Source organism: Idiotropiscis lumnitzeri, chromosome 2 (assembly GCF_059441095.1).
Source record: "Idiotropiscis lumnitzeri isolate Australia: NSW breed Sydney's pygmy pipehorse chromosome 2, RoL_Ilum_1.0, whole genome shotgun sequence".
NCBI classification, from domain to species: domain Eukaryota; kingdom Metazoa; phylum Chordata; class Actinopteri; order Syngnathiformes; family Syngnathidae; genus Idiotropiscis; species Idiotropiscis lumnitzeri.
The window spans coordinates 2,431,286-2,449,929 of record NC_142392.1 but is presented as its reverse complement, the minus strand read 5'-3'; the positions used below and the strand labels follow the sequence as shown (position 1 = coordinate 2,449,929).

Sequence of the window (18,644 nt, the reverse complement as noted above, 5' to 3'; positions counted from 1 at the left end):
CAAGATCCATTTTTGATTGACAGTCCATTGTATCGTGGAGGCACAACAACGATGTTCATATTCTTGATGAGAGCCGTTTTCTTATTCAAGCGTGTGGGAGTCACTGCTTGGCACTCTCGCACTCCAGTGTAGGAGGAGAGCAAAAAAAAAAAAAAAAAAAAAAAAAAACTGCGCCGGGCAAAGCGGAGCATCTTGAAGATGAGTTGATGCATTATTAAAATAAAAAAAAAACAAGACGTTAACGAATTGTGCTTACGCATGCAAAGTCCGCTCTGCAGGCTGGAGAGAAATGTCGCCCGGGTAATAAGAAGCAACGGCCATCACGTGGGCGAACGCGGATGATAAACATTTGCCCTTTGCTGCCGTGCTTTGGGAAATAAACGCGTCGCCGCAGGAGGGTGGGGGGTGACTATTAAGAGTCGTTTTATTATAAATCTGCTCCCTCCGAGTGATGCGTTCGGGTGTCTCCTCTGCCCACGTAGACACGAGCTGCTGGAGGAAGCCAGGAGGAAAGGTTTACCTTTCGCGCAGTGGGACGGACCCACCGTGGTAGCCTGGCTGGAGGTGAGCGGACGTTTGACGACGGCAAATCTCAGCGATGAAACGAGTCACAGCGAGGCCCAACCAACTGTGCCTTTCTAGCTGTGGCTGGGAATGCCGGCCTGGTACGTGGCGGCGTGTCGCGCCAACGTGAAGAGCGGCGCCATCATGTCGGCGCTGTCCGACACGGAGATCCAGCGTGAAATCGGCATCAGCAACCCCCTGCACAGACTCAAACTCCGGCTGGCCATCCAGGAGATGGTCTCGCTCACCAGCCCGTCGGCGCCGCCTACCTCCAGAACCGTGAGTCCGCTAAATAACCAGACGGCTGCTCTGTATTGTTTGTTTCTTTTTTTGTGTGTGTGTTTGCTTGTTTCCGTTTTTTTTTTTTTTTGTGCTCTATGTTGTCACTGCAGTGTTCCCCCTCTAAATCGCGGTTCATCGTTCACACCATGTTGAAGGTTTAGATTTGCTGTAACATCAATGCTTATTTTGTTAGCCTGTCTATGGCGTTTCACTTTATAAGTTAGCATTTAACTCGTGGACGTCTCAGACAGATGACAGATTTTCACCTAATGCAGGTGGTATCCCCGCGATAAACGGGGGTTTGCTGTAATTAGCTTTAGCATGCATGCTAACGCGCGTGTGCTGTGTGTTTTGTCCCCCCCCCCTCCCTTGACGCGGGGCCTGTTGGTGGTCTTGACTGTGATGCTTTAACACTGTTGGCTTACAGTGGTGCTGCTCTTCTTCTTTAACACTGCTTGCGCCTCCTGCTGGACATCTACTACCACTGCCGCTCCGTCTCCGCGGCGCCGCCCTTGTAGCCGTCAGGCAACGTATGGGTGACCCACGAGGAGATGGAGACCATGGCGGCCCCTTCCAAAACGGTCAGTCGCCCCTCCTGCGACGCTTTAACGCTTACCACCCTTTTTTCCTCGAGCCATGCCAAATCCTTGCGCGTAGAGTTTCTGATTCGAGTCAGTCATGCTAATGGAAGATGACTTTTGCATTTGTTCTGCTCAGAAATCACAGTCTGAAGAGGGCAGCTGGGCACAGGTAAGGGAAAACAAACACTGTTTCTGCGAAGTACATTTAAGCCCCCATTTTCTTTTAAATATTTATTTACTTTAGTCATAATTCTTGCCTCTTTTGGCCCCATGCGTGAGTGTGTTCCACATCTTAATGTCCGGACCTGTTGAGATTTTTGCCTCCTCATTTTTTCCCCTTCTTGGTTGAAAAAATTCACATTAAATGTCTCATCCAGACGCTTGCTTACGGCGACATGAACCACGAGTGGATCGGCAACGAATGGCTGCCCAGTCTCGGACTACCTCAGTACCGCAGCTACTTCATGGAGTGCCTGGTGGATGCGCGTATGCTGGACCACCTGACCAAGAAGGACCTGAGGGTGCATCTCAAAATGGTGGACAGCTTCCATAGGTAACCTATAAGCACAAAAAAAAAAAATAAAATGTTCCATGTTTTATGTAATTGACGGCCCCCCAAAAAATCAAAAATTGTCCATGGAGTGAAGCTCCTCAACTTACTTCAACTTATTTCCTTGACACCAAAATGCTTTTTGTGATTTCAGAACAAGTTTACAATATGGCATCATGTGTCTGAAGAAGCTCAACTACGACAGGAAGGAGCTGGAACGGCGGCGGGAGACGAGCCAGCACGAAATGAGAGGTGATGGAAACGCACCATTCCGCCTCAAACAAACACACCAAAAAAATAATCAGTATTTTTCCTTCAGATGTGCTGGTGTGGACCAACGAGCGGGTGGTCCGCTGGGTGCAGAGTATCGGCCTGCGGGACTACGCCGGCATCCTGCACGAGAGCGGCGTGCACGGAGCGCTGGTCGCCCTGGACGACAACTTTGACTACAGCAGCCTGGCACTGCTCCTCCAGATCCCCAACCAAAACACTCAGGTCACCGCACACGCGATAATGGACCGCGCAGCTTCCGCGTTGGAAAGCATTCTCATCCAAAAGTTGATCAATTATGAATAACAACAAAATACAACAGGCAGGTTCATATTTAGTTTCTCGCATGAAGCTTTTAGCAGACTTTTCTCCACGCGTGAAAGTACTTTTCAGCTCCCAAGTGTACTTGTGGCTTCTCAGTGCCCCCTAGTGGCAGATTGTGGTCTTGACGCAAAGATCCCAGTTGGCCGAATGCAAGGACAAAAAAATTCCGAAACAAGGCAGTGGACTACTGTTCCCAGTAGAAGCATTTGCTGCTTCTGAGCGCCTCCTAGTGGCAACTTGGTGCATAGATTTTAAATCCTGGCACGCACCTGCTAAAAATAATGTCATCCAATTGTGTCCCATGTTTTCCTCATCAGGCCCGTCAGATTCTGGAGCGCGAGTACAATAATCTGCTGGCGCTGGGCACCGACCGGCGGCTGGACGAGGTGAGAGCAGCAAATGCCGATGACCTTTGACCACCTCCTTCCACATTTCTCGACCACTCAGAACTGCAATGTGTTCCAGTGCGACGACAAAGATTTCCGAGGTCCGTCGTGGAGGCGGCAGTTCCCTCCGCGGGACGTGCACGGCATCAGCATGATGCCCGGCTCGGCCGAGACTCTGCCGGCCGGCTTCCGTCTCACCGCCACGTCGGGCCGCTCGCGGAGGCTCCCGCCTGACAGTAAGCCGGCGTTCCCGTCCGCCATCTTCTCTCACATGCAGCCAAACCTTTCTTTCCTGTTCTCCTCCGGCTGCTCGGCAGTCCTTTACGAGGACGACAGCGCCGACGACGTGTATTTGGATTGGTTCTAAGGTCAGCTATGACGTGTCCCGCCCACTTGTTCAAAGCGGGCTGTGAGTGTCGTGGTCACTCCCCCTGCCCCCTCCTTAACCCCTCCCACTCCAGTCACGTCAGTTCTCAAGATGCCACCATTTCCAAGTTGCTGTGTTATTGACTGTACTGCAAACCAATGAAATACTGCGGTGGCTCAAGGTTCAAGTGACCCGACTACAAGTTGACACGTGGACATTACTGCAGCATCCTGATGAGTTGTGACACTCTTGGTGTATTATACTGCCCCCGGATGGCCACAAGGGGTAGCACAATGATGGTTGAATTGAAACAAAAAGATTTGGCCAGATTTTTCAGAATGGGTGAGGACCGATACTTGGCATCAGTATCAGATTCTCAAGTGTGGTAGAAAAACTAATACTTCCTACTCAATTTGTCCCACCATTAACACAGTAACTTTGTGGCATTGTTCAATTTGCCCGAAAAATATAGAACATTTTCCCCGTCCATACTTTGCTGATATCACAGGACCAAATTCAGGGAGCAAATGAGCCACATGTGGCCCGCGAACCACCCGTTTGCCCACCCTACCCTCAAGTGTTGCTTTGCATGTGCGACCGCAACCTGGACGCTGACGCTGTCTCTCTGTCGCCCCCTGTTGTCCCTTCCCACAGTGGGAGCCTCAGCGGTTCAGCGCCTGGACAGCTCCACGGTGAGAACCTACTCGTGCTGAGGAGACGGACCTTAAAGTGTACCGCTGTATGTAACACACAGAAACACACCGGCCGGCCGCCACCGCTTCTTCTTCCTCTTCAAACTTTTTTTGCCCCGAAGGCTTGGCTTGGCGCGCATCTTTGCTTGCAAGGCAGGCCTTGAGTATGCGCCTCACCTCAGATGAGTCACGTCGCCATTTTGGGGCTGCACAAAACACTCAAAATAAATTCAGACAACAAGGCAAAAAAAATTTACATATATTCTTATTACAGAATACATTGGATATAATTTTCTACCGAAGCGAGCATGTCTGGCAGCGGCTGTTGTTGTGTTTTGAGACTTTTTAATTTACCATAAATTAAACACATTTTTAAAAATGAATATATATATATATTTATCTATTTATATATATTTTTTATTATATATTTAAGATAATTTAAGTAATCTGTTTCAGTAAAATAAATGTCTTTTTTTTTGTTTTTTTGTTTTTAATGCTTGGCTGTGATACGCATTTATTTCCACGTCAACATTCACATGCACCAACAAACATTTTCATTTGTCTCAAGTTGTGGAAATATTTGCCAACAATATGACGTAACGGATGTTCATTCTGATTATTTGTTGGCTTTTATTCCGTCATCCAGCTGCATGTCGAGTCGGATGAACATCCGTAGTCGTCCCCGAACCACATGACACGTATGACTCATCCTTTTCTTTTTTTCGTAGGCCCAGTTCTGAACCGAGTCGCCGGATGGGCCCACTCATCTTGGGGATGAGGGGAGGGGGTACATGGCGCAGTTCCCGTGAGGGGAGGGGGCGAGGTCGGGGGGCTATGCCATCGGGATAACCTCGCACTGCCAAAAAGCCCCTCGTTTCTCCGCCTCACACACCAAACCCCCCCCCCCTCTCGAATAAAGCCCCCGCCCCTTTTCCATATTTCTCAATGTGGACGCCAGCCAGCCGCCACCTCCGGTGCTAAACTCTCCCGCAGCGGGCTGGTCGCCATTTCCCTGAAGCGTACTGTGTATTTAAAGTAGGTTATGTAAATTAATATAAATATGACATTTTTTTAATATATATGTGTAAAAAAAATTAAAAAAAAAAAAAGATTATTGAGCAAATAAGAAGTTAGTGGACCATAGATGAATAATATATGCTGCTCTCGGACCCTGACAAACTTTCTATTTGATTTTTTTTTTTTCTTTTTTTTTTGGGAGGGACAACTTCCTTTCTAAGAGGACGCTGTCGCCTCCCTCTTGTGGCCGGAGGACTAACAAGCACACGAGCGGCGAACAACCCCAAGTGACTTAGCGGGAAAATGGCCTCCGCTCATCCTGTGTGTGTGCGTGTGTGTGTGTCTGGGCGCGTGTATTCGTAAAAAAAAGAAGAAGAAAAAAAGAACAGCAGCAGCAAACGCTTGCCGTGATTTGACATTTGCCGTCTTTGGAGCGAAGCATAACTTCTTTTTCGTTTTGTTTTTGGAAGTCTTTCTATTTGCACGAACAAGGACGTCTCATGGTTTCATTTTGTGTGAATACGTTTGGATTTATTTCTGACTTGTACGTACGTCGGTGGAAAACCTAAAAGTCAGTGGTGAGCAAAAAAAAGAAATTAAAAGGAAAAACTACTGTGAGTAGATGGTTTCATTTAAAAAAACCACACAAAACACTTTTTTTAATGTACAAAATGGTAGTTTGCCTTTTATTTTACTTGAATTTTTCAAATTTCAATTGCTTAATTTTAACATGCATTGTAACAAAAAATATATATTTTTTAATTTGCTTAATTTTTTTAGCTTTATGGTGTATTATTTTTAATTTTTTGCTACGTATGTTTTTTATTTCTGGACTTACTGAATTTTTGTTTGCTTAAAGATTGTTTCAGTTGCTTTTTTTTTCCTTCAATTATTTTTTCTTGTAGTGAAATTGTTTTCAGATTAGTCTTCTCTGCTATTTCAACTCTAACAGACTTCTTATCACCTGTTTGGAGTGATCAGTTCATCAGCAAGCTAATGAGGTGTGTTGCAGGAGGGTGACATCTCAAACCGGCTGCAAAGGTGCTCTTGAGGACCAGACTCAGCCAGCCCGGCTCTAAACTAAACTCGAGTGTTTCCTCTCCCTCGTTGCCCGCGGTGAGTTCAGGCGGCGTGCGACCTCACAGATTTCTCAATCTCCTTGAACACTTCGGGGTCCTCGATGGTGGGTGTGATCTGCGCAGAAAAGTTCCACAGTTGTCATGGCAACCTCCTGCTGCATTCAACCACCCGAAAGGTGATGTTGGATGTACCTTATACGGCTTCCCGTTAACCAGATTTCCCAACGAGGAGCGTGGGATCTTTCCAGAACGTGTCTTGGGTAGCCTGCGGACGAAAAGAACCCTCCGGAAGGCGGCCACGGGTCCCACCGTGTCCCGTACCAGCTTCACCGTCTCGCGCGCAACCTCCTCTTGGCACTGCTGTACGCCTGAGAAGACAAATGAGACGCAATCAAACGAGGCGGCTTGTTTTGATGACTTTCTGCAGTTTCGTCCGCATCCTCACCGTTTTTGAGCACGCACAAGGCAAGGGGGACGTGGCCCTTCAGAGGGTCCTCTAAGCCCACCACGGCGCAGTCAGCAACGGCCGGGTGCTGCATAACAGACTGCCAAAAAAAAAAAAAATCTCCCGAGAGCTCTTTTGCACGATGACAAACATTGGTTGATGCAGCAAATCTGCCACATCCAATATGGCGGACACATTGACGGATCGCATATTCGTGTTTATAGGGCTCGACTCCTACCTCCTCCAACGCTCCCGCTGACAGCCTGTGTCCAGCCACATTGATGACATCATCAGAGCGCGACATGATGTACAAGAAGCCTTCCGGATCCACAAAGCCAGCATCCATGGTGTCGTAGTAGCCCTGATTCGAGTACAAGTACCGTAGCATTGGTATTGCCATTCGAAGCTGCGAGTAATGGTCTTGCTGTTTTTGTCCACCAGAGGGCGCCCTGCCACCACTCCTTCCACACTCACGGGGAATTTGGTGAAGTAGATCTGCTTGAAAAGATCCAAGTTCTGCCACAAAGATGACGCGGTTCCAGGCGGCAGAGGTAATCTGCACACAGTAGACAAGTAAGAGTACAAGTTATCTATTACTTTATGCATTATGACAACAGATTGTATCTTGAAAGTGCCGTTTGTCTTTTTCCTCATTCTTTCAAACCTGTCAATTTTGTCTCATTTCTCCTTCCTACTTTCTTGTCTTTGCCCTGTTGTCTTCCTTCAAATGTGTCCTTCTTCTCCTTCCTCCTGTCTCCTTTAAGCTTCCTTCAGTCCTCTCTTCACATCCTTACCCATTGCCTTTCTCTTTTTGCCTTCCCTCATTGCTGCTGTCTATCTTCCACTTTTTTTTTAGTTCAGTCCATCCCTCCTAATCCCTTTTTTTCCTCCCTTCTTTCCTTCCATGCTGTTTTAATGTCCATGGCGACGTCTCCGCCCCTTTCATCTGTTCCTCCTGCCTTCCTTCCACGTCACTTTCATCCCATCCATCTAATCTTTTTTTTTGTCTTCCATTCTGTCAACAGCTACGTGCACATCAAAAATGTTTTTTTTTTTTCTTTTTCTCTCTTTCGCTCTCTTGTCAAAGTGCCAACAAAACGCCCGAGTTTGATTCATGAAGCGGGTCTTGGTCTCGTAATGGATTTAATGGCACCTGCAGCTGTTCTCCTTCTTTAAATATTGAATTAAGAACAAAAAGTTTCTTGGCAGTAGTTCCGTGTGGGGGATTAACACGGCCATGACCAACAGGAAGCAGATCACATGATGATGATGATGATGACGAACACGCTTACCTCACCACGATGTTCCCCAGAGTTCCCGGCTTTACTCGTCGCATGTTGTCGTCAATCACCATCACTGCAAAAGCAAAGGATGTTTATTTAATGTTTTATTTTTGGGGGCGGGGTTTAAATCGTACCGTCATAGCCTGGCACGGGTTTGCCGGCCTGGCCTGCAGGGGGCGTCAGTGAGTTGCCCAGGCCAATGCACGTGGATGTGATGGGAGAGCCCGTCTCTGAAACAGACACCAAAAAAAAAATGTTTTTAAATCATCTTTGTCCTTAAAAAAACGCCAAGGCCAGCATGGTTTTGTTGCGTTTTCATGCTGGTCTTCCAGCCCTCGAGTGTCGGGAAAGACAGTGTGGCAGAAAGTGAGGGGCCCTCGCGTCGTAATTATCATTTCACACCATCGGTGGGTGTGTAGACGAGCGTTTTTAATTAAGGGTCAGATTATTTGGCAAGACAATGAAGACGGTTATCCGCGCATTGTTTTCTCATCAAAGCCCACCTAACAGCTGGAAAACGCACATTTGTTGCCTGGCAACACCGATGACATCAGCGGCGACCTCCACCTCCAAAAATAGCACACGGATTAATATCAGCCTTCAAAATGGCACAGCAGCAAGTGGAAGAACCACTTGTGGCAAAATGATTGCATCCAGAAAAAAATGCTCCATTTTCATTCATTTTGTTTTTTACTGCGACGACGCACGTCAACTGTGGAAGTGAGTCGCAATATTCGGGATTTTATTTTCATGCAAATTTTCTGTATGTATCAAATGTTGCGTAATCATGAGTTTGAAGTTGTTTGTTTTTTTTTACCCGTCTGCCACCAGTGATCCAACACGGGAGCCCCGAAGCTCCTCTTGGTCCACTCCAGCGTCTCCACGTCGCAGCGCTCCCCCGCCAAGAAGACGGCGCGCAGCCTGGGAGGACAAATGTGTCAATCACGGCATCCCGGACGGGGCACGCATCGCAGGAGATCCCGCCGACCACCTGGGGAGCGGGTAGGCCGCCCCGCTTCGGGCGCTGGGGTCCTGCTGGCGGATGGCCCGGATGGCGGTGGGCGCGCTGAACATGGTGGCGGCGCCGTGCTCGGAGAGGACGCGGAAGAAGGCGCCGGGGTCCGGAGTGCCCACGGGCTTGCCCTCGTAGAGGATGGTGCTGTTTCCGTGCAGGAGGGGGCCGTAGCAGATGTACGAGTGGCCCACCACCCAGCCCAGGTCCGACGCCGCCCACCAAACCTGCCGTCGCAGGTTAGCCGCCAAGCGAAGACGGGCTCCAAATATGTTAACGAGCACTTACCTCGCCGGGCTGGAGTCCGTAAATGTTGGACATGGTCCACTTCAGCATCACGGCGCAACCCCCAGTGTCCCTCACCACACCCTGTTTGGCGAGAACAACAATTGTTGCAGAGTGACCTTGCCAAAATGTTTTAATAAAAATAATTAATAATAATAATAATAATAGAAATATACTTTGGTACTACTTATTTTAAACAAAATAAACAAGTCAATTAAATGTTAATTTCTTTAAAAAAAAACAGCTCATTTATCATGAATCAAGTCTTTCTTAAAATTATTTTAATATTAAATGTTGATGTAAATTTGCATATTTTCCGAACGCAGGATCAGGAGGAAGTAAAGTCCAGTTTGGTGACCTTAGGTGTTCCGGTGGTGCCGGATGTGTAGAGGATGTAGAGCGGGTGGTTGGAGGGGACGGGGACGCAGTCGTGGGGCCGGGCGGCCGCCATCTCTTCGTGCCAGTCCAGAGACAAGTCGCCATTGAGCGACACTTTCTCCTGCAAGGACACAAACGGGGAATAAAATTCACATCCCCGTCTAAAATTCCAAGCGCTTCAACATTCCGGTACGGTGCCCATAGCCGCGTTTCAAACACATTCCTGGAACCTTCAAAAGTACTTGTATGTCATAAAAAAAAAAATTAGACACCAGCTCTTCTAATCTTCCAAAAGCTCCTCACCATGTTGTCTCTGCAGTAGACGAGAACTTTGGAGGGTCTGTGAGAGCCGAGTTCCAAGGCCTTTTCCACCAGGGGCACGTAGGCAACCCGGCGGCCCGGCTCGATCCCGAACGAGGCGGTCAGAATCATTTTGGGCTGCCAAAAAAAATAATAATAATAATTTTGCATTTCCATTTTGTCATCCGATTAGAGCACGATTACAAATGATTTTTTCACTTATTTATTACTATTTTACAATACAATGTAACTCTATAAAATTAGTGGGAAATTAGAACTCAAATTAAAACACATGAACAATACATTCACGCTCTCAACTCGAGCATGTCAGAGGCTTTCCCGTACCGACACGTGTCATTCATCCATATTGATGACTATAACTATTTTACCTAAATATTTGTTTTCCCTGGCCCGTGTTTGCATTTTAAACAAATGACACAAAATAGTCAACAGTGTACTAATGATGTCTTGGAGCCATCTTGAACATTTGTTTCCTTTCCTGTCTGTTGACTAAATCAACAAGCAACCCTGACGACCCCCGTCTCACCTTGGCATGATTTATGCGCACCGACAACTCTTTGGAGGCAAAGCCGCCAAAGATGAGGCTGTGCGGCGCGCCAATCCGAGCGCACGCCAACATGGCGAACATGGCCTGGGGGATCATGGGCATGTAGATGACCACCACGTCCCCTTTGCCAACCCCGTTCTTCACTAGGACACCGGCGAGCCGTGACACCTGTCGCAAAATACAAATGTTGAAAATACTTGGATGTATGCATGTATTTGTACTGTAATTGGAAGCCCAAAACCCCACACAGGGTTCCAATTTTTCTGGTGCAGCACTTTGGTAGTGTGGTTCTAAATCACTTAATGTGCAACAAAGTTGCAAACTGTCGTTTTTGCAAGATGGTCTACTTTTGTCTCTCAGTATTCTAATGCAAAGTCCGCCGAGGCTTTATTGATTCCGTGCTTTTAAACATTTGTTACTTGGTCCTGGAGTTCCCGGTAGGTGATGATGCACTTGGTGCTCGTCACGGGGCTGTCGTAGATGATGGCCGCCTGCTCGCCACGGCCGTCTTCCACGTGACGATCCACGGCGTTGTAACACATGTTTAGTTGGCCACCCACGAACCTCCCGGACAAAAAAAATGAATAGATAAAAGTATATGTAACAATCCTGAGCGGTAATATAAAAATATTTCCACTTTCATTTTCAATGCAATTTCCGATTTTATTGTAAACATTTCCACTCTGTTCTTATGAAAATATATATTTTTTTCTAACCCCACAGAACGCTTTCCTTTGCTTTGCACGTTGCCAACAATCCCTTTCTAAGCGAAAAGAAACATGATTTTAACACTCACTTGGCTGTTTTGCCATCAAATTCGACTGAAAAAACAGACGTGTTATTGTCATGTGCTTGTGGTGCGTTCATGTCCCACTTCCAAGCGTCGTCATTTCGTCTGACCCCGCTACAAACCTACCAGTTGGGGAACACTGGGTGCTCCACGTACAGTGTTTTGCTCCAAGGTTCGAACCAGCGTATGTCCTGACTCGCTTCGGCCCAGTACTGCTCCGGTCGGTCCCGGGCCGCCGCGAAGGCTCGGCCGTAGCGTTCCGCCGCCGCCGCCGTGGGCGCATCGCCCGCGGAGCTGCGTTGCAAAAAGTCTGTTTTCCCACAAACACAAACGCCCCACAAGCGACTCCCAAGCCTGCTACTCCTTGTGCACAATTTCGAGATTTGCGCGTGCATGGCTCCTGCAGCTGCTTCCGAAAACTCTTAAAAAGTTTTGCACAGTTTTCGCTTCTTCGTATTTCCGCGCGCGCACGCACTCAAACACGCACACGCTTCCGGTGACGTCGCGAGGCTACCTGAGTGGAGAACTTCTCCAAGTTGCATCCTTAAGAATGTGAACTTTGAACTGGATTCATAACCACGCCTCTTTTTTTTTCTTAACTCAAACACACGTCATGCATTTAATGAGTTAAATTACATTTAAAGTGCATTCAGTTATGAGGGTAAAAAAATCACTCTTAAAACAGGAGTTGGCAAACTCACTTTTTATTTAGAATGTGTCAGTATTAAATACGAACTTTTTTGTTGATTTTTTTAAATAAAATAATACTAAATGTTAATTTTATAAGGTTTTTCTCATTTATAAACACTGTATTAATAAAAATGTGAATTTTACTGTACATGCAAAATTGTTTACTTCACATTTTTGGAAATTTACAACTCAACTAACTGTAAAAATAAATGCATTTTTCCAAATTTGCGTATTTTTTATTATAGTATACGTATTATTATTGTTTTCTTTGCAGTGGCTACAAGGGCTCCCTCTAGCGGTGCACAAAAGAATCACAGCAGTGTAGTTGTATGGAACTTTTCAGTGCGATACGTTTGCATGTATTCGTTAATGACAGTATTGTTTTTTTACGTTGGTGTGACACGTTTGAGAACCACTGAATCGGGATTTTGATAGGAGTAATATTGGACTAATCTACGATCCCAATTTTTTGTAAATAAAATGCTTGGTTGAATGTGGTTTGGAAGAACATCATGTTTTTAAATTTCGAGTCATTTAGAAGATGAAATGTTGCGCACTAACCATTCCAGCCGCTAAAAGGAAAACAAATCTAATTTGATCGCTCGTTCTTGCGGAATGACGTCAAAGCTCTCCAGACTAATCCCACCCACTGGTGCCCCTCATCCCCACCATTCCTCTCCTCCCCACTGACATCTGCATGCACAACTGGATGCTAGTGCCACATATGGTGAAAATGTCATTAATATTCCACGTCATATGATTTCCTGTCATGCCAAACTGGAAGCAAGCGTAGCCTGTGGGTTGTTTACCTCTATGCACTACACACCCACATCCACCAGAGGGCGATGTGATTTTTGTTGTTTTATTTGTACTCGTTCTCTGCTTTACATTTCTTGTGATGGAAAAAGTACACGAACGAATAAACGCGTTAGCGTTTTTGAAGTGCGGGTTTCGTCCAGGTACTCCGTATCCACCAGAGGGAGCTGTGGTAAAAATAAAACGTTTTTTTCTTTCAGCGGCGATTTAATTGTGAAAGGTTGTTTACATAAAATTGTTTTATTTTCTCCCAGGGAAAAGGGTACCATGTATTTAGATTTGTTTTCTGTGCTGTTTTTTCCACAATTTATGGGGGGGGGAATCACTTTATTTGTTTTTTGGTGGAGATGAAAAGAAAAAAATATTTATTTGATGATTTGATTAAACATTATATTTTCAATTCTCTTGTGACCAACCAATGGATGATTTTTAATAAAGATAAAGATAAAGATGTCCTTTATTAGTCCCACAATGGGGAAATTTGAGGTGTTACAGCAGCAAAGATATAAATCACACAGAGTCGGCGGCGTAATGTAGCCGTTAATGTATAACATTAGCAGCAGACATTCATAAAAAGCATGCAAATATACACAGTATAAACGTATCTAGTGTAAGGAAACACTCCTAATGCCTGTCCATTATACAGAGGGGGAAACGCTGTAATGATCAAAACTACTGAATGATTGTGTGTGTTTTCTATTATATTAATATTCTGGCAGAGGCAACACGTACGCTAGGTATAAATCCTGCCTAGCAACAAATGACAACTTGTGACATCACTAGCAATTTATTAAGGAATCATTTAAACTGACTTCTTTTCGTTTCTGTGCAAATGACAAACTACTTTCACAATGTCTAACTTTTTCCCTTTTCTCCAAAAATTATTTTTTGTTAAAAAAATCCAGGAGATGGATACTTTTGATTGGGCAGTCCAGAAATGCCAGTGAGAGGTTTTTGCCGTTTGTAAAGACGTCAACATGAGGATTAATTCCAAAGGGCTTAAGTTGATGACTGGATGGGAAAATGCTGGACGGACCGACGGACGGATGGATGACGGCTGCATGGATTAGGTATGAGTTAAGCTTGTGCACGTGAGGTGCGCGTCCGCATGTGATGGAGTCGCGCATGCATGTGGAGCAATCGTTGACATCCTCTGCAGCGTTCAATCAATAATGCACATTGCATGCACGTTTTGTTTCCACGCACATATAATCAATTTCTTGCCACGCCACTAACATTTGAGTGAGGGATTCTTTTCAGTATTTTTTTTCCCTTCCAAAACAGTTTTGTATGCCTCTCGTTTTCTATCAGTATGATATTTATTTTGTAAACACAAATGCAGGTTATGGACTGTTGTCCATTGGTGCCAATTGAGTTTATTATGCCATTATCATATTCTCTCTCTCTCTCTCTCTGTCTCTCTCTCTCTCTCTGTCTCTCTCTCTCTCTCTCTCTCTCTCTCTCTCTCTCTCTCTCTCCCCCTCTCTCCGTGGTGTTTGTGAGCTGCTGCAGCCTGCCTGCCTGCCTGCCAGCCTCCATCCAGCGCTCGCTCGCCTCCTCCACTCCACCTTTTCCGTCCTCCAGCCATGGCGACGGTGCTCCAACAGCCGCTCACTCTGGATCGAGGTAAGGAGCTTCTTTCTCCTCAGCACGGCCACCCTTCCCCCGTAATTTTCATTTTTCATCATTTCGATAATGTTCGCGGGGAAATATTTGCGCCAACAACGTCGTGATTGCGACGCACCATCCAAATGTTGCGTTCACGTGCTGGCATGCACGATGGTGCGTTCACGTGCTCTCACGCGACGACGGTTATTATTATGTTTATGGTGGCATCGTTGTTCCTATAAATTATGCAACCTGCGTGCGCGTGTATGCTAGCCAGGCATGCTCGTATTTTTTTATTTTTTACTGTAATACAAATCATTGTTTTATATTTATTAATGATGCATTTTGCAACGTGCTCTTGCGTCCTGTGCCGAATAATTTGAATAACGATATGAGGAACAGCTGTCCATATGATATTGAGTACAATAAAAAAATAAAAATAAACGTGCTGTTTAATTAATAGCACTAAAATCTGATTAATTGTGATTTATTATTCTGTATGGTTAGCTTTATTTGCATAATTTTATTTTTGGGTTGATTTTTACACGCGCCTCAAAACGACCCTCACTCAAATATGCTGTTGCCGGAAAGAAGATCCCTCAGCTATTCGGCGCACCAAACCTGAAAGCAGGCATTGGCTATAAATACATTTAGGATTCCTCTTTCTCATTTTGCTACACGGCAAACACATGGAAGAAGTTGTTCCCGCGTTAGGAATGTTTTCGTTCACGTTTCGACATGCTTGAGAAAACACTCCTGAATATTTTTACATTTATGATGCGCTGCAAATGAATAACTCCGTTTTGTCTTTAGTGCCTATAACCAGTGTGTGTGTGTGTGTGTGTGGGGGGGGGGGGGGGGTGTTTGTGTTTGTGCCCCTTAAAATATCAGTTTAGAACTAATAAATACTAGCATTAATTATGCTAGTATTGTTGCAAAGTACATTTGGAGTTTAAAAAAAATATATATTTTATTGTGCTCCCCTGGGTGTGCGCCAGCAGCGGTTTAGCAGGAGGAAACGAATGTAGTGCCGGGTCCACTGCAGCGTTTCCTGTTATGGTTCTGAAGAAAATAACTTTCCTGATGATGTCATAGGTTTGAGGCGGTCCTCTGGGGTCTTTCCTCTCCCTCTGCTCGCTTTGTGTGTCTGTGCAGGGCTCGTGTTTTGTGTCTCTCGCGGTGACCCACTTGTACATAATAGCGAGTGCAATTGCACTGTCGTGTTTTGTCCCTGGCCGCTAGATCTCGTGACACCGAAGAAGAGACACAGCAGAGTCTGAAGAATCAATTGATCAGGCCTATCTAGGCGTAGCTGTGAAAATCGGCCTGTACTCGGTGCGACCGAATCGTGTTGAGGAAAACACAATCAACATGCAAAGTTTACAACTCAATTGAATTTCAGTTAAAAGGTCAAGATTAATATTCCTACAGCAGCCCGTTGAGGTGCTCAAGCCGTCGGCTCTGAATTAATTGGGCTGCCATCTGGTGCAGTTCATTCTTCAACACAACATAAGACCAATTAGCCACAGAGTTTTGCTAAAAGGGCAAAATCCGCCCCACTTTCTTCATTGTTACGATTTCTTCTGCAGCCTGTTTATGTAACAAACTAGTCGGGTCTGCGCAACATCATCACACTGCTATGAACATTCGAGCAATCCCACCAAAATCAGCGATTAATCATGCCGATCACATCACGCGCCTCTCTCGCTGTCTTTTGACCCAGCAGATGTCGCCAGGGCCATCGAGCTGCTGGAGAAGCTTCAGGAGTCGGGCGACGTTCCCGGTTACAAGCTGCAGTCGCTGAAGAAGGTGCTCCAGAGCGAGTTTTGCACCGCCATCCGTGAAGTGAGTAACCCATCGGGTCCGGGTGAAGCAGCATGCGGCGCCAGTCACCATCTTACATCTCGCGTCTCTCTTCACAGGTGTACCAGTACATGAATGAAACCATCACCGTCAACGGCTGCCCGGAATATCAGGCCAGAGCCACGGCCAAGGTAAGAGCAGACGCCACAAAGTCGGATTTCGTTCAGCGTGGGGCTGCCAAGTGTTTTAATCGGCGGTGTTATAACCAGGCCACGGTTGCCGCCTTCGCCGCCAGCGAGGGCCACTCGCATCCACGAGTGGTGGAGCTTCCCAAAACGGAGGAGGGGCTTGGCTTCAATGTGATGGGCGGCAAGGAGCAGAACTCGCCCATCTACATCTCTCGCATCATTCCCGGCGGGGTGGCCGAGCGCCACGGCGGTCTTAAAAGAGGCGACCAGCTCCTGTCCGTCAACGGGGTGGTGCGTACAAATTCGATTTCTGGAACAACCTAAGTTGGTAAACGTACTCATACTCAGTACTTAAGTTGAAGCAGTTTAAAGCAGCCATTTTGTGGGTGATTCCAGGGATCTTTCCCGTGCCCCATGTTTTTTTTGTTATTTTTTACAATTTGACTTAGCAACATGAAATTTGGTAGACATGTCTATCATGAGTAGACCTGCAAAAAAGTCTCAAGAAGCCATAACTGAAAACTCACAGAAATCCCGCCATTGTGCTTTAAAGTGGCCATTTTAGAGGTGATTTTTAAAAATCTCGCCAATTTATGATGAAAACACTGAAAAATCAACTTAGCATTTCTACTCGGTTATTTCCCACCACCGAATGTACTCATCCTATTTTTGGTTGTTTGCAGAGCGTGGAGGGCGAGCACCACGAGAAGGCGGTGGAGCTGCTGAAGGCGGCCAAGGACAGCGTCAAACTTGTGGTGCGCTACACGCCCAAGGTGCTGGAGGAGATGGAGGCGCGCTTCGAGAAGCTTCGCACCGCCCGCCGCCGCCAGCAGCAGCAGCTGCTCATGCAGCAGCAGCAGCAACACAACATGTCCACTCAGCAGAATCACACGTCGTAGGTGAGGCGCTTCATGGCTGACGTGGTGGGGCAGCTCGCGGGGGGGAGGGTCACGAAAAATGTCATCCGTGGGGAAGAAATGCAGTCGGCCATTTAAGCCACGCCCCCTCCCAAAGTCAGTTTCACTTTGCAACGTGAAATTCGGTCGGCATGACTATCAAGAGTAGATCCGCCAAAAGATCTCAAGAAGACTCAGGAAGTCCGCCATTTTGGTTTGAAGCGGCCATTTTTAGGCTCATTTTGGTTGATTGTTGCTTGGCACAAAGTTTGATGATCTGTCATACGACAGACAACTGCTCTCAGCGTGTTCTCCTCCTTGTCTGTCAGGTTGTTCCAGAAGAAGAAAAAGTAAACGTCGTTGCGATGTCTGCTGGATCTCTTGGAGGTGCCGACCAACCCGAAGTTCTTGAAGTGAGGACGATCGCGCCAATTCTGACGTTCTTGAGCCGAAAAACAACGCAAGTGTTTTGTCCCAAATTTGGTGCTTGGGAAAAAGAAACTTCTTCTTTTTATCTTTTGTCTTCTCTTTGCTGTCTTTCTTTACACTGGTCCACTTGTTTTTTGTTTTTTTCCCCGTCATGGCTCACTCGTAATGGTGCTTGTGTATGGACGTTGTTTTTGAGACAAAAACTGTTTTTAATGGTAGCAAAAAACTTGTTTTGTACCCGGTAGCTTTAGCAATAAACACACCACCTGGCAAGCGGCAATGAAATTAATTATTTGGATTAGGAATTATTTCTCGTAGATGAATCGTGATTTAAAAATTAGAGCAAAATTGATAATTCATTTAATATTTTCTCTCGTTTGTATTTAATTTTTAAATCCTTTGTAATAATGTCTGTTTCCCTTCCGTTTTTGTGCAATAATTCTTTATTAGACGAGCAGAATGTCAGCCTCTTCCAACCCAAATACACCAGATTTGTCTTTATTTGTCATAGGTAAATTATATTTATGAACAGAGTTTTATTGTTCCCTTTGTGTACATTTCGAAAGGCGATTATGGAAGATCTTTACATTGTGCAGATGATGTGGGTGTCGGTATTTTGACAATCATTGCAGGTGAAAATGTGGAATGTTTTTTCCTTGGATACAATAATCCAGTGTTCCTTCTTACTTGTTCAAATACTTCATTTTGTGTGTGTGTGTGTGTGTACGTGTGTAGGTGTGTGTGTGTGTGCAGGTGTGTATGTTTGTATTTTCTTTATACATTAATTTGTCATCTACCCATCCCAAACTGACCAAAAAACACCACAAGAATCTCCACTTTATCCACACATTTTATAGTATTCATGAGTGATCACTTCATTTAAAGTGCAGCACATGACACACTGCCAGATTTGTACCAGTCATATGATAATAATAAACATAATACATTTTGGGGGGTTCGCATTGTATTGTTTTCTATCTTGAAATCATTTAAATAAAAAAATACAAGACATTGTTGATATGCAATTGTTATACATACTAT

The 18,644-nt window shown here is 45.6% G+C and overlaps 3 protein-coding genes across 7 annotated transcripts in view; 2 read left to right on the top strand and 1 right to left on the bottom strand.

The window, feature by feature from the left end:
- Window positions 1-5,651, top strand: part of ppfia2 (PTPRF interacting protein alpha 2) — a 28,506-nt gene extending 22,855 nt beyond the window's left edge. For 2 of the 3 annotated variants that reach the window (XM_088284400.1, XM_088284408.1), the window contains 11 exons: window positions 483-564; window positions 643-843; window positions 1,365-1,427; window positions 1,564-1,596; window positions 1,805-1,980; window positions 2,132-2,229; window positions 2,297-2,472; window positions 2,889-2,957; window positions 3,037-3,193; window positions 3,979-4,063; window positions 4,745-5,651. In XM_088284400.1, the coding sequence (XP_088140526.1) occupies window positions 483-564; window positions 643-843; window positions 1,365-1,427; window positions 1,564-1,596; window positions 1,805-1,980; window positions 2,132-2,229; window positions 2,297-2,472; window positions 2,889-2,957; window positions 3,037-3,193; window positions 3,979-4,037 (1,114 nt within the window). In that variant the 3' untranslated portion in view covers window positions 4,038-4,063; window positions 4,745-5,651. Of the gene's footprint in view, window positions 1-482; window positions 565-642; window positions 844-1,273; window positions 1,428-1,563; window positions 1,597-1,804; window positions 1,981-2,131; window positions 2,230-2,296; window positions 2,473-2,888; window positions 2,958-3,036; window positions 3,194-3,978; window positions 4,064-4,744 lie in introns of those variants that run through there. The other variant, XM_088284417.1, reaches the window with a different exon arrangement.
- acss3 (acyl-CoA synthetase short chain family member 3) lies at window positions 5,526-11,741 on the bottom strand. Of its 2 annotated transcripts, none has more exons than XM_088284439.1 (15): window positions 11,180-11,453; window positions 10,803-10,947; window positions 10,363-10,551; window positions 9,819-9,953; window positions 9,496-9,636; window positions 9,141-9,221; window positions 8,832-9,079; window positions 8,658-8,761; window positions 7,975-8,070; window positions 7,850-7,913; window positions 7,032-7,113; window positions 6,796-6,918; window positions 6,558-6,657; window positions 6,305-6,480; window positions 5,526-6,227 (listed from the first exon to the last, which is right to left on the bottom strand). In XM_088284439.1, the coding sequence occupies exons 1-15, from the start codon at window positions 11,248-11,250 to the stop codon at window positions 6,156-6,158; spliced, it is 1,827 nt and encodes a 608-aa protein (XP_088140565.1). In that variant the 5' UTR covers window positions 11,251-11,453; the 3' UTR covers window positions 5,526-6,155. The 2 variants fall into 2 exon arrangements, with proteins under 2 accessions (XP_088140565.1, XP_088140556.1); XM_088284430.1 differs by having other exon boundaries at window positions 5,540-6,227; window positions 11,300-11,741.
- Window positions 11,742-13,621: 1,880 nt separating this feature from the next.
- On the top strand, window positions 13,622-18,332 carry lin7a (lin-7 homolog A (C. elegans)). 2 transcript variants are annotated; one of them, XM_088288978.1, is made up of 7 exons: window positions 13,622-13,749; window positions 14,192-14,305; window positions 16,014-16,132; window positions 16,210-16,281; window positions 16,360-16,569; window positions 16,962-17,177; window positions 17,504-18,332. In XM_088288978.1, exons 2-6 carry the CDS (start codon window positions 14,266-14,268, stop codon window positions 17,175-17,177), a joined length of 657 nt encoding a protein of 218 aa, XP_088145104.1. In that variant the 5' UTR covers window positions 13,622-13,749; window positions 14,192-14,265; the 3' UTR covers window positions 17,504-18,332. The 2 variants fall into 2 exon arrangements, with proteins under 2 accessions (XP_088145104.1, XP_088145103.1); XM_088288977.1 differs by lacking the exon at window positions 13,622-13,749 and having other exon boundaries at window positions 14,171-14,305.
- The last annotated feature ends 312 nt before the right edge of the window (window positions 18,333-18,644 follow it).